The sequence below is a fragment of the Rhinichthys klamathensis genome, unplaced genomic scaffold, assembly GCF_029890125.1.
Source record: "Rhinichthys klamathensis goyatoka isolate OS25496 unplaced genomic scaffold, OSU_Roscu_1.1 h1tg000076l_1, whole genome shotgun sequence".
In the NCBI taxonomy this organism is placed as follows: domain Eukaryota; kingdom Metazoa; phylum Chordata; class Actinopteri; order Cypriniformes; family Leuciscidae; genus Rhinichthys; species Rhinichthys klamathensis.
Window position 1 is genome coordinate 1,847,443 of NW_026606618.1, and position 14,479 is coordinate 1,861,921.

Genomic DNA, 14,479 nt, shown 5'->3' on the forward strand with positions numbered 1-14,479 from the left:
CAACTGACACGTGGCCAAACTTCAGGCCTCTGGAGAGTCAAACGAGAGAGACTGTGGATTATCTCAGTGTGAGCTAAAGAATGCAAATGGCCGGCTGCCCTTGAAAATGTAAACTTTGGCTAACATTTGACCTTAAGACGCAGTACAAGTGATCCAATGATTGTGTTATTGTTATGACCTCAAGGAAAAGCCATTTTGGCATAAGAAAAATATTTAGTGGTATAGGCCCATTTACTAGGTTCAGGCCCTGTCAGACCCATATATATATATATATATATATATATATATATATATATATGCAAATTTGGGATCAAATGTTAGTTTGTAGTTGTTACCAATATACATGTGCATTGACATACATATTATATATATTGGTATGTAATATTTTATATATTATGCATTATATATAATGTAAACATATTAAACATAAATTAAAGCACAATGTATAATTTTCTAAAAATATTAACCCAGTGTTATTTTCGTTTTTTTATAGGCCTATAGTATCATATATTTATTCATAATTTAATTTAGCTTTTATTTTTATATTTTCATATATATATATATATATATATATATATATATATATATATATATATATAAATAATTACTATTATAAAACATTTTTAAACATTGAAAGTTTTTGTAATTTTAGCATTTCAACTTTATTTCAGTTATTTGGCAAGGCAACATTTCTCATTTTTGAGTTTTTTTTCTAATATTCATAATTTATTTGATAAATATTTCAATTATTGAAAGCATTTTTAAAATTGTAGTTTTAGTTATCACAGGGTTACGCTATAAAATCTTCTAAATATATTATATTTAGCTGATTTTATGTAATATATTGTTAGTCATTAAAATAAGTTCATAATTAAAAGTAATTTTTTACCACAGTGAATTAAAGTTTAGATAGTTGTTGTATGATTTGAATTGTCGAGAAGGTCAAGATGGTGGGACAGGCCATAATCACTATTTGATGTGTTTAAAACTAGTTATTTTTATGCTAGGTTAATTGAATATTAATAGACAATAGTTGATCAAACATGTCTAAGACATAAAAATGTGTATTTAAAAAAAAAAAGTAAACATACCATGTGCTATTGTCAATAGCACAATACCGTTTTCTTGACACTATGCAATCAAGTCGCTTTTGTGTCCATGTAATTGTTAGACCTCCCACACAAACAACAGCCTTACAAACATCAAAGTGTGGCAAGTTGACAGTTTCCTAGAGGCCATGACTTTCTTTTAGGAAGAGACGCTGATAATCATTCCTCATTTGGTAGGCTTTGGTTCCCGGTGTAACGTCCACACCCATATGGGGCGACAATCCGCATTTCCTTTGAAGGCCAGCGAGAAGTTCCTCACAACTGACAGATAACAGACAACGGACAAATGGCCATTCATCCATTATGACCAATGCACGGCGTCTTATTTATAACGGCCGCTGGGATGCCATTCTCTCCCAGTGAACTGGCCACCTCTCTTTCCAACAATAGTCCACGCTGTCCTCAAGAGCCATAAATTATCTTCTAATATTAAATGCAACTGTCTGTCGACAGTATCCATTGTGAGACCCGATCCAATACCCCATCTTCACATGGGACGGCCCATCTTTGAGTGATGTAGGTTTGTAATGTGTCCTAAAAAGGCTTGAGGTTCTGAAGCCCTGGTGACACGGCTCCTATATAAATATGGGAGCAGGTGAACTGGACGCTCACTCTCTTATGTTCTACCGCTCTTGAGGGAGCAAGTTTTCCAGGCCTCTTGTGCAAGCTCTCCTGGGTGAGTGTACTTCAATGGATTTTTATGTTAAATGGTTTGTTGGACTACAGCAGATAGTGTAGCGAAGCTTGGTTTTTGGATAGTTCACCCAAAACTGAACATTCTAATCATCCACCGCACTCGCATTCATGTCGTTCCAAACCTGCATGACTTTGTGGAGCACAAAAGAATATATTTCGAAGAACTGTTTTTGTCCAAACTCTAGTGTTAAAAAGTTTGGGGTCAGAAAGCTTTTTTTTTTTAAGAAATGAATACTTTATAATAATAGAAATTAATACTTTTAAACTAATATTTAGCAAGGATGCATTATATTGGTCAACAGTGACAGTAAAAACATTTTTAATGTTACATAAGATTTCTATTTCAAATACATGCTGTTCTTTTGCTGTTCATCAAAAGAATTTGAAAAAAACACTGTTATCACTGTTTCCATGAAACTATTAATGTTTTCAACATTGATAATAATAAATGTTTCTTGAGCATCAAATCAGCATATTATAATTATTTTTGAAGGATCACGTGACTGGAGTAATGATGCTGAAAATTCAGCTTTGCATCACAGGAATAAATTACATCTTAAAATATATATTAAAATAAAAAACAGTTATTTTAAATTGTAATAAAATTTCACAATATTACTGTTTTTACTGTATTTTTGATCTAATAAATGCAGCTTTGGTGACCATAAGAGACTTCTTTCTAAAACGTTTAAAAAATCTTGCCAACCCCAAACTTTTGAACAGTGTATATTGAAAGTCAGTGGCTTTCACTGAATGGCCCAAAAAGTACTTCAAATATCTTCTTTTGTGTTCTCCAGAAAAAATAAAGTCATACAGTATAATAATTAATCACTAATGAATTATTTGGTACATACACAGTAGAGCAGTGAACATTTGCATCTTTGTAACAACAGAAGCAGCACGATAAAAATATTACATGCATATAAACTAAAGCTTTTTATGTTCAACTCAAGATATCAAATAATAATAAAATTTGTATTATTTATAGCACATTGCGAGTCAGCCGAAGGGAGGGTAGGACTGAATAACACAAGTTGTCAGAAATGTCTTTTTAAGCACAGAAGATTAATAATTTACGTTTAGCTTCGAGTGCTACATAAATTCAACAAGCAAAGACAAGCGTTTAATAGGCAAGAGAAAATCCTTCTTCTTTTTAACGGGCGTCATGTGTTTGCTCCCTGTGCCATTGGTGTTCAAACACCAGCTGTCTAAGCAAACATGTGTGACGAGGAAGAGACCACCGCTCTGGTGTGCGACAATGGCTCAGGTCTGGTGAAGGCCGGCTTTGCCGGTGACGACGCCCCCAGGGCCGTGTTTCCCTCCATTGTGGGCCGACCCCGCCATCAGGTGAGACCACCACGTTCACTGACGCCATCTGGGGCTTAGCCTTACTTTGATCCACTCAGTAAAGCACCTCTTAAGTCACAGTACTTACACTTTAACCCTTGACCTGTAAAGACGACACTCTGCTAGCATCAGTCTTTATTTCTCATGTTTATAATCAAACATGCACTCTAGAAAAGGAATGCAAGTACTTATTTGAATCAAACGTATTGACAATTTTTAAGTTGGGGCGAAAAGGTCACCCTGAATGTGTAGATTGTGACGGATTGTTTTATGGTCTCTTCCTTTAGGGTGTCATGGTCGGTATGGGTCAGAAAGACAGCTATGTAGGAGACGAGGCCCAGAGCAAGAGAGGCATCCTCACCCTTAAATACCCCATTGAGCATGGCATCATCACCAACTGGGACGACATGGAGAAGGTAGACCTTAGAATTATTCACAATTCCAGAAAAAGCTGTTGCTTATAAGGTCTTAATGAAAGTCCTGCGAGGCATTTTACAGATACGCTGTAAAAAAATATTTTTATGATTTATCAAAACTTTTTTTTTTTTGTCAAATCAACTTAGATAATTTATGTGGTTCAGATAACATAATATTTTGAGTTTCTGTTGATTAAACCAATCTCTCTCCTTCATTGTATTAACTCAATTTTTTCATTTCAATGAACTGAAACTTTTTAACTTACTTTTTAAAGTTTAGAATAAGTTTTAAGTTTTACAGTGTACAAATAGAATGTTTAGATTTTTTTTCAATAATGAGTTTTCTAAAACCTTTAGATGCATTTATTTTTCTGTTCTATAAACGAATAAATCTATTGTCCCAACTGGGTATACATCTTTGTCATAATATTCATTAAGACTCTAAAAAACTTTCTATTTGTTTACCTGTTCACTGAGAGCAGCCAGGGAGGATGACAAATAAAACAACAGCAATAACAGTAGCATAGACAAACGTATTGTATAAAATGTTTTTTTTTTTAATTGGCACAAATGGAATACCATAATTTTTGGATGACAAAACAAGATGAAACAAAAAAGAACATGCCTATCAGCAAATAGTCTACACTTTCCAGACCAAAACATGTTCAGAAAACGTAACCAGTTTAAGTTACAGCGACGTGATTGAATTGAGTTGGTTGGCCATAACTATTTTACATAGATTCTTCCTCAGTTGTGTTGTCACAACACAAGGATTTTGCATAGATTAAAAATAAACCTTTAATGTTAATAAAAACTAGCTTGTTGTGTGGAACTGGAACCACTGAATTTAGTGATTTTAAAGTATCATTTTTTGTGTGTGTGTATGTGTGTACAGACTTATCTTAATAAGTATGCAATAACTGTAGACATGGACAAATGTATGGTACAAAGCAGTCGATTGCTTTTTGGCACAAATAGAACCTCATAGATTTTGCCCACGAAAATCTGCCGAACAACAGTAAAAAAGACTGCATCTTAAAACCTTATAAACTGAAAATGTATTGTGTTTCTCCATAATGAAAAATACAATACTATACTGTCTTAGATCTGGCACCACACTTTCTACAATGAGCTCCGTGTGGCCCCTGAGGAACACCCCGTCCTCTTGACTGAGGCTCCTCTGAATCCCAAGGCCAACAGGGAGAAGATGACCCAGGCAAGCCCTTATAAAGACGTTAAAATCATGCCATTAATAGTATTATGTCCATAATACTTGGTAATAATTGGTTTCTATCTGTATTTCAGATCATGTTTGAGACGTTCAACGTTCCTGCTATGTACGTGGCCATCCAGGCTGTGCTCTCCCTGTACGCCTCTGGCCGTACCACAGGTTAGCATTGCATACATTGACTATAAGTTGTTTTTAAACTGCATCTGTTTGGTTTTTCATGCTTTTTTTGATTTGTTTCAGGTATTGTGCTGGACGCTGGTGATGGTGTGACCCACAATGTGCCCGTGTATGAGGGTTACGCTCTTCCACATGCCATCATGAGACTGGATTTGGCCGGCAGAGACCTGACTGACTACCTGATGAAAATCCTGACTGAGAGAGGCTATTCGTTCGTCACCACTGGTAATCTAACACTTTCTGCAGTTTTCACTTAAATTATAATTGATAAACGGTTAAATTAGAATTTATTCATGTAACAGATAATAAACCGTATCTCAAATGTAAAATTTTGCTTATATATGTAGGCTATCGTTAAGACTTCTTAATGTACCGTTTACGCTGTAGTGATATCTTCATTAGCTAAACAGCACCACCTTATGGTCAACACTAGTAACTGCGAAAAGCGAACTGTAGCTACCAGCTGCTGTACTGCTTTGACACTTTAGTTTAAATGAATTTTAATACCTTTCTAACTCGCTGTTACAGCCGAGAGGGAGATTGTTCGTGACATTAAGGAGAAGTTGTGCTACGTGGCTCTTGATTTTGAGAATGAGATGGCCACCGCCGCCTCCTCATCATCTCTGGAGAAGTCCTACGAGTTGCCCGACGGTCAGGTCATCACCATTGGTAACGAGAGGTTCCGCTGTCCAGAAACCCTCTTCCAGCCATCTTTCATTGGTCAGTTTCTTATTAGTCCGTTTGAATAATTGCTTCCTTTTTTGTACTTCTTGGTTCTGGATGTTTTCTTTCCCTAGTAAAAAATAGCGTACAATCGGAATGAAACTTTAGTCTATATAGGATTGAATTTATTTAAACAAAAATGTTTTAGGTTTGTTCCTAATATCTCTAACAGTCAAATAAAAGATTTTTTTTTTAATAAATAAAGAGTAACAATTTCACTTTTCCCAGTAGGAAATAGTAATTATTATTATTATTATTATTATTATTATTATTTTAGATGATTCTTACTTTATTAAATTAGGATTATATCTAAATGATAAAAATATATTATAACATTTTAAAATAAAAATAGTTTAACAAAGACTAACATTTAAACGGTTTCCATTAGAAAATAATAATTATTTTATTTTATTTTTAGGTGATTCTAACACTGTAAAAAAAATATATGATCAATAGCCTAAGTTGACAACATATGGTTTTACATTGCTTTAACTCATCAAAATAAGTTAATCAATTTAAAAACATATATATATATATATTCAACACATTTTTTAAAGTCAGTTTAATGTAATTTAAGTTGAAATGACTTAAACATCCAAGTTGATTGTATTACAAATTTAATGCAGCAACTTGTTTACAGTTTATTTGATTTATTTAGGTTTAGATTAAATAAAATATTAATAATAAATAAAAATATAACTATTTTAAAATAAAAATGGTTTAATAAAGACTAGCATTTTCAGCAGTTTCCAGTAGGAAATAATAATTTTTTAATAAAATTTTCTTTTATTTTTAGAGGATTCTTATTTGGTTTATAGGATTTGATCTAAATTATAATGTTCATATAGTAATCCAATGGTTACTTTCCCATCAGGACGACTTAATTTTTTCCTAAGAAAGGAAAAAATGGTCAGCCAAAAACTATTTAATCGGCATAATCATGTAGCGCTTGAGAAAACAAGACAGAAAAAATAAAAATGCATGGGCTCTAAGGGCTTCCATAGAATCATGTTCACATTCCTTTAGGATTTTAGACTAGGTTTCTCCTTAATGATAGACAAGCTTTGAATATCCCTACATTATGCCTTGTTTTTTAATCAATTATTCATGCAAGTTTCTAGCCATCCTGAAACGGAGCCTACAATGAACCACTAAGCCCACTCCAAATATATTCTCCCTTTTGAGCCATTGCCAAGCCTAGATTCCCATTGATGAAAAATTCATATTATTAATAATTCTCAATCATTTGCACATGCAGCACATCAGTCTATGTGCAGAAACACAATTAAACCCACCTTTCACAGACACAGCAAAGCGGTCAAGATTCCCACAGGGAAAAATTCAAACAGCTGCATTTTGAAGCGATATCTCTTACATTACAGTGCACTTTTAGGAGAGGTGACACAGTGACGGATCACCTTTTGTCAGGAACTAATTAGGAGCGTTTCAGTATATGGCCAGAGGCTGACGGGCTATTTATGGTGTACAGGGTTCTTAGTCTTGACATTGTACATCAATCACTGTTTCCTTATCCAATAGAGCCGATAAGGACAGTGGCTCACCAGCAGTTCTTCTCTTAATGAAATCAACGCTATTATGTAATCTGCACTTGAATTAGCATGCTACTCCATATGGAATGTATTTAAATGTAAGTATGTTTCATGTATAATCCATTCCCATTCATCATCTAAATGGCGTTGTCTGTAGGTATGGAGTCTGCTGGTATCCATGAGACCACTTACAACGGCATTATGAAGTGCGACATTGACATTCGTAAGGATCTGTACGCCAACAATGTACTGTCCGGTGGTACCACCATGTACCCTGGTATCGGTGACAGGATGCAGAAAGAGATCACAGCTTTGGCTCCCAGCACCATGAAGATCAAGGTACAGTTCAGGACTAGTTCATTTTGGCCTTCAAGAACGATAACTATAACTATATTAGCGTCCAGAGCAGCGGACAATATCGTTCTGTTTATTCTAATCGCGCGCTTTGTTAAATAATAAATAAATAATGATTTCACTACATCAATAATGAATATGATCAAATTCATATTTTAGTAATTATAATTATTATCACTAATATTTATTCATATTTATTATTAGTTGTTTTTGGAATTTATTCATTTTCATGACAGATATAGATTATTTTTGTTTAAGTGTCCAATAACATGCTGAACCAATGTTTAATTATTGTTCAATTTCTAGATACAAAAGTAAATAATAATCATTAGACTACAATAAAACAAAACAAAATGTTTATTATGGATATTACATTTATATATATATTAGGGATGCACGATATATCAGCCACAATATCGTTATCTGCCCGATAAGAAAATTTGTCCGATATATTAAAGCCGATAAATAATGGATCATTTCCGCCATGATGGTTTTGAATTGCTTGAAATATGACTGGAATCACTTCAAAAAAGGAAAATACAGTTAAGTACAACATGTGCAGCGCAAGTCTGTTATAAAAGCTACATAAAGTTATAATGAGAACATTACAATTGTGTGCTTGTGACATGGATTTTAGTGGTGAGACTTTTGTTTTTGAAATCAGGCTCTCAAAAATCAAAGAAAGATTTGGATTTTTTATTGGCCAATATATCGGTTATCGGCTTTCAAAAGAATTATTGGTTATTGGTATTGGACAAAATTTTCATATCGGTGCATCCTTAATACATATGTATACAAGAAAATAACATCAATACAGGCAGACAATAACGTACAGAAATTCTGTCAGAATTTCAGGTTTAATTCGATGTTTTACTTGCCGTTTTTTTATAATTAATTTTCAGATTTTTTTTTTTCCAATATGCAATGTGCACTATGGTTGAATAATAATAATATTGTGATTGATAATATTATAACATTATCATTAATAATAACTCATTATTATTGCAATTATGGATAATTGATATTTTAATAATAATAATGTAAACAATAATTATTATTATTAAAATATAAAATATGTTTTGTAATTTATAATAATCATTTGTGCTGTGCCAAGTTGAAAGTTGGTTAGGAGAACTGTGTGAAGAGTTTTGAAAAAATGACCTAAGTATTGAGAAATGTGTTTCAAGCTGTATTTTGATTATTATTATTTATAATGGCAATTAAATGTTCCTTTGTCCACTACAGATGATTGCCCCTCCTGAGCGTAAGTACTCTGTCTGGATCGGTGGCTCCATCCTGGCTTCCCTCTCCACCTTCCAGCAGATGTGGATCAGCAAAGACGAGTACGAGGAGGCCGGACCCTCCATTGTCCACAGGAAGTGCTTCTAAATCCCTCCTTTTCTCATTCTCCTCTGTCCTGGACTCTCCTTGTAGTCTTTGCACCATGTCACGTCTTGTGTTTGTACTGCAGACGTTTGTTTCAAGTCCCCCTGTACAACAATTCAAGTCTACAGCCACAATAAATTGTTCAATAAATACATTTACATATTTTCAATAAATTCCTCTTTGTATATAAAGCACTTTCTTACACTAAAACTGACAGTACGCTCTCCAGCTTTCAGGTTTGAGATCGTTCTTCACCGAGGCCACCGGATGGCAGACTTGCTGCTGTGATATTACCAATGAAACACCCTTGAGAGCAGTGTACTAACTTGCCTAAGAATTTATGCAAAATAACTTGCATCAAACCACATTATAATGTCATTTGATCGCCAGTAGGTGTATGAACCATAACTCTTGCTTAATCTACCTATAATGCAGACTTGAGGGTTTTTGCAGTGATCATCAATAGCCCTAAATATATGATGATGATGATGATAAGAAAACAGGTCAGTTTAATGTAGGCCAGAGGCACAGCTGATACTCTCCGGCTGAGCAACAGAACACTGCGTCTCACAGCTGAAACCCAACAATCTAGGGCAAAAAGATGTGAGGTAAAGAATACTATTGCAGTTGCTTCTATTATTGACTCAGTATGAATACAGTTTGTTTTAGAACTTTGCATAAATAACCTTGAAATCCCTTATGAAGCATCCTGTTACATATTATTCGCACATTTGTAATCTGCTTTTGAGAAAAGAAAAAGATTCAAACACTGTACGTACTACGTAGGCCTACTTAAAGGCATAGTTCAGCTAAAAACAATTGACTCACTCTCATGTCATTCAAACCTGCTTTACTTTCCTTTTTCTGTGGACAACTAAAATAATATTTATTTTAAATAATATTTGAATAATATTCATAAAATAAGAAAATGGTGTCCAAAACAACACTTGGACCAACAACATTCTTTAAAATATCTTCTTTTGTGTTCTGCAGAAGAAAAGTTCATACAGGTCTGCAATCAGTAAATGTCTTCACTCCCCAGCTTCCAATTATATCACAGAGACCCAGTTTTGAGGGTTCTGGACGATGTGGGTTGTAAAGGGTGTACAGTAGGAGAGAGTTAAGAAGCCAGACTTATTACAGCAGACGCTGCCCCACTTCTGACTGACGGAGAAATCAAAGACAAATGAAGGTGGAGACATCTAGGAGGTTACAGTGATTAATGCATCTAGACAACAAGAGAAAGAGAGAGAAAATAGAGAGATGGGGAGAAGGGAGGGGACGGAAGAGAAAAAGAGAGTAGGCTCAGATCCATTATGAAATCTATTCATGCTTATTAAAATCTTATTTTGCTTCTCCTTTATTTCGCACACAATGCAGCACGTTCATCGTTAGTGCATACATTGCAATCTTCTCGAATTTGGCTCAGTTCGGATGTGGTGCTCAATAACCCACTGTATAACAGCAGCCATACAAACATTCTCAATCAACTTATTGATTATCTATCTATCTATCTATCTATCTATCTATCTATCTATCTATCTATCTATCTATCTATCTATCTATCTATCTATCTATCTATCTGTCTGTCTGTCTGTCTGTCTGTCTGTCTGTCTGTCTGTCTGTCTGTCTGTCTGTCTGTCTGTCTGTCTGTCTATCTATCTATCTATCTATCTATCTATCTATCTATCTATCTATCTATCTATCTATCTATCTATCTATCTGTCTGTCTGTCTGTCTGTCTGTCTGACTATATATCTGTCTATCTGACTGTCTGTCTGTCTGTCTAAGTTCATTAGACTCAGCTGTCTAGAGGGAATATGCAAAATTACTTAAGGTCTATTTTAAGTACAATCCTGAAACATTTACACGAACCAACATGAAATAGTAATTTTAAAACAAACTTATAATTTATTTATTTAAAAAAAAGTCAACTCGTAAATGCTAATAAAAACAATAAAAAATCAATCGTGTTGGCCCTAGATGCAGGTGTGTTAGTTGGGGGACTGTGGCTCCGCCTGCATTATTGAACCCCTCAGAAGAGCCCCTGATCCAGCGCAAATATTCCCTGCCTCCCCTGCGCGCGCGCGCGCGCGCGCGCGTGTGTGTGTGTGTGTGTGTGTGTGTGTGTGTGTGTGTGTGTGCTGCGCGTTCGGGTCGATGCTGCGCATTTAACACTGTCCACACATGCGGAATACACAGTCCTCTTCCCCTGAAGAAGTGCTAAAGGGGTCACTCCCTTCTCTGTTTGGACTACTCGACAAACCCGAGCGATTCTACGGAGAATTATATCCTTTTGGACAAAGGATAAAGAGCCAAAGAAAGGAAAAAGTGCGCCGGATGCTGTAAGTAGGCTACGCACCTTTGTTTTCTCTCCAGTACGCGTCCGTTTTTGTCCCTATAGTTTCCTCATTACAAAATACAGTTTTCCTTATAGGTTTTTTTACTTTAAAGGCAAAAAAGGGAACTCCGAAGTTTGTATAGCTGTACAGAGCCCACACTTAACGAGCTGTGATGCTGGAGACGTGAGGCTGCTGACGGACAAGGTCTTGGCAACTTCTCCTGTTTCTCAGTACTGATCGGAAACGCTTCTATATGCTTTTATAATCAATGCTTGGGATGTATAGAATCTGAAAGGATGTTTAGACATAAAAATAAACTTGGATTTTCTTTTTCTTTTCTGTGAGGTCGATAATTTTAACGTTGGCTTAATGATGTCTGTTCACATGGGAAGCACAAACGATGCCCAAAGTTAAAGAGACATCATACAAGAAGAAAGGAAATACCACCTCATCACAATTTGATATGTGTGAGGTGCACAGTATCCAGTAGAATTAGTTGAGAAATACTCATTTGATTCCATCTTATCATTTTGTAAAAAAATAAAAAATAATTTAAAAAACTTTTTAAGCTTCAGGCTGAGATGCAGATTAGTGGTCAACCAATACGGGTTTCTAAAGGGTTAAACCGATATCTAGAGAGCAGAGTGGCTGATGTATGTGACAAGTAGGGATAATTAACATATTGAGGAGGTTTATTTTGTGACAAAGTCCATCTGACTAGTACTCCTTGCTAGATTAACATTTAAATACTGGGATATTAAATATTGATTTTCTTTTCTTTTATCATATTACTTAAGGAACACATGCAGCTAGGATACTCACTTATGGAGTGTTGCCATGGGCAACGGTTATTATTCAGAAATATATGACCACTGAACGACCAAGAATCAATTATTCAGGGGAACCAATAAAGTTATAGTAATTTAGATGTACACATATACACGGAAATCAATTTTCCCTACAAAAAAAGTTTTTCCACAAATTATCCACTATCCTTTAACAGTATTATTGGTAGATGTTGATAGTCAAAATGGCCAAATATAGTGGCTGATTTATCAGTTTATCAAATATAGTCTTTAACATAGACAAGCACATTTTAAGAAAGGGTATACGAAGTGATATCAAAATGGTCAAATAGTGGCCAATTTATTGGTCTATCCAATCTATCAGTCTATAACTAATAAAAACGAATATTTTTTAAAGAAGACAAGTGATACAAAATGGAAAATGGGTGACTGTTTATTTATCTATAAGCTAGAAACATCATGTTTATTAAAGAAAACAAAACTCCCCCTAAAATGATGTTTGTAAAACTCAAAGCTAAAGTGACTCCAGCATCCCTTGGGAACTTAAAATCCTCTAGGAGTTTTGACAATAATTTATGTGCCTCTTAAAAGAGTTTTTAGGTCAGCATTATTCAGACACGCCACATTATGCGCAGATTCAGGTTTTCTCCCATCCACTGCTTGGGTAGCGATGGTCTCATGGGCTTTCCAACCTGCGACTCCATAGCAACAGAACAGACCGATTTCACTAGTGACACTTCTCAGGGCCGCCGTAGCCACAACCCATTGTATCTTCCTTGATAAGTATCAGGAGACTTTTAAAAGACATCTTGCCCGAACCCAACCACTGCAGCGTCCAGTGGCTTTATCAGTACGTTCAGCGATTGTTCCGGTTTCAAAATGTTTTCTGCTTTGTGTCCTGATGTTTTGATATGAAACTGTATCTCATGATGACAATTTCTCTTCGATTATCTTCAGAAACTGTGTAGCAAAGGCTAAGTTTAGGAGATGTCAAGAGACAGGAAATCCACCTCAGCTTTCAACATGACGTTCACTGACTGCTCCGTTCAGCAAATTCTGCCTTTGCTGCTGTCATACTGTACTTCAGCAACATGTCAAGATGTGATTTTCCTCCCAGAGTCCTAATAAATATACATCAGAGCGCTCTTTTCATTTCAGAAGCATTTAGGGGGGCTTTTGACCAACGTGCGACATTCAAAACACAAAGCGGTTGATTGCTGTTGTGATTGTGCATAAAAGATCTCAGTCAAATTGCCTCCAGACAACTGTAATTAGGAGACAAACAACATTTATTGTAAGGCATCTTGAGCGTGCCGGTCAAGGATTTTTGCTTGTATAGCAAATAGAAGCTGCAGCTGTGAGGCTGTGGTGATCTATCCATTACGGGGATGGGGTTGGAAGCTCTCTGTTATCCTGTGTCCCACAGAGATAAGAAGCGGAGAGGAGGATTTTAGCAGACTGGATTTGCTGCCACACACTGTCCACTTCAGGCTTCTAAGCGATTTATGTAGGCCCAGTAGGTGATTCCAGGACTCAGTTTGTCTGATTCATAGTAGCTGCAGTGTTGGTGAGTAACTAAAAGTAGTAGCTTGGTTTTCAAATACAAGCTACCTTTTCCAAGTAGCCTATTGTGGAGGGAAATAGCAAATGCACTTAAACAGTTCTTTCTCACTAGCCTACCAGCTCACACTGTAAATGTGAAATTCATTTTAGAGAATCTATTCAAATAATCATATAAAGCGTTTGAAAGTTCAATTTATTCTAGTGAATCAGTTCAGCGCACCTCGTGTAGAGTTTGAAAGTTTGATTCATTCTACTGTTCCTCTCTTTCATGTAGCCTAGCGTTTGAAATCCAATTCAATCTATGAAATCGTTCCTCCTTACGGCACTTTTTCTCATTTTGAAAGTCAAATTTAAAGTACTAATTGGATAATTCGGTCCTCGTGTTGGGTTGAATAGTCTGATTCATTCTAGTGAATCGGTTCAGCGGTTCATTGGCTTTTTGTCAGAGTGTGAGAAACTGCAGAACCATAAACTGATAAAGTTAAAATTTTTCATCAGTTTACCAACTAAAATGCATAACTTAGATGCAGATATTGTAAATATATTTACTTTTATTGTATACGCGGTAGCCATACATTAAAATGCCCCTCATACCAAACTGACCAATCAGAATCGATATTAATTAAAATGACGCAGCATCGTTTGCCTCTGACCAAAATGCGGCCGAAAAAGTATCAACGCTAAAAGAAAGTTACCTCTTTCCGCATAAATATCAAATCAGAACCATTCAAGCCAAACAGATTTTAGTAGCCTAGTGCATCAAACATTAGGTGCAGACC

The 14,479-nt window shown here is 35.4% G+C and overlaps 2 protein-coding genes across 6 annotated transcripts in view; both read left to right on the forward strand.

The window, feature by feature from the left end:
* The first annotated feature begins 1,675 nt into the window (after window positions 1-1,675).
* Window positions 1,676-9,147, forward strand: acte1 (actin, epsilon 1). Its single transcript, XM_056250874.1, has 9 exons — window positions 1,676-1,785; window positions 3,010-3,152; window positions 3,440-3,568; window positions 4,674-4,784; window positions 4,874-4,958; window positions 5,040-5,201; window positions 5,505-5,696; window positions 7,407-7,588; window positions 8,849-9,147. Exons 2-9 carry the CDS (start codon window positions 3,024-3,026, stop codon window positions 8,990-8,992), a joined length of 1,134 nt encoding a protein of 377 aa, XP_056106849.1. The 5' UTR covers window positions 1,676-1,785; window positions 3,010-3,023; the 3' UTR covers window positions 8,993-9,147.
* A 2,010-nt stretch (window positions 9,148-11,157) lies between these two features.
* The window catches only part of shank2b (SH3 and multiple ankyrin repeat domains 2b), a 152,691-nt gene continuing 149,369 nt past the window's right edge, over window positions 11,158-14,479 (forward strand). For 3 of the 5 annotated variants that reach the window (XM_056250875.1, XM_056250877.1, XM_056250876.1), the window contains exon 1: window positions 11,158-11,334. The gene's annotated coding sequence lies outside the window, so the exon portion shown is untranslated. The remainder of the gene's footprint in view (window positions 11,335-14,479) is intronic. The other 2 variants (XM_056250878.1, XM_056250879.1) reach the window with 1 other exon arrangement.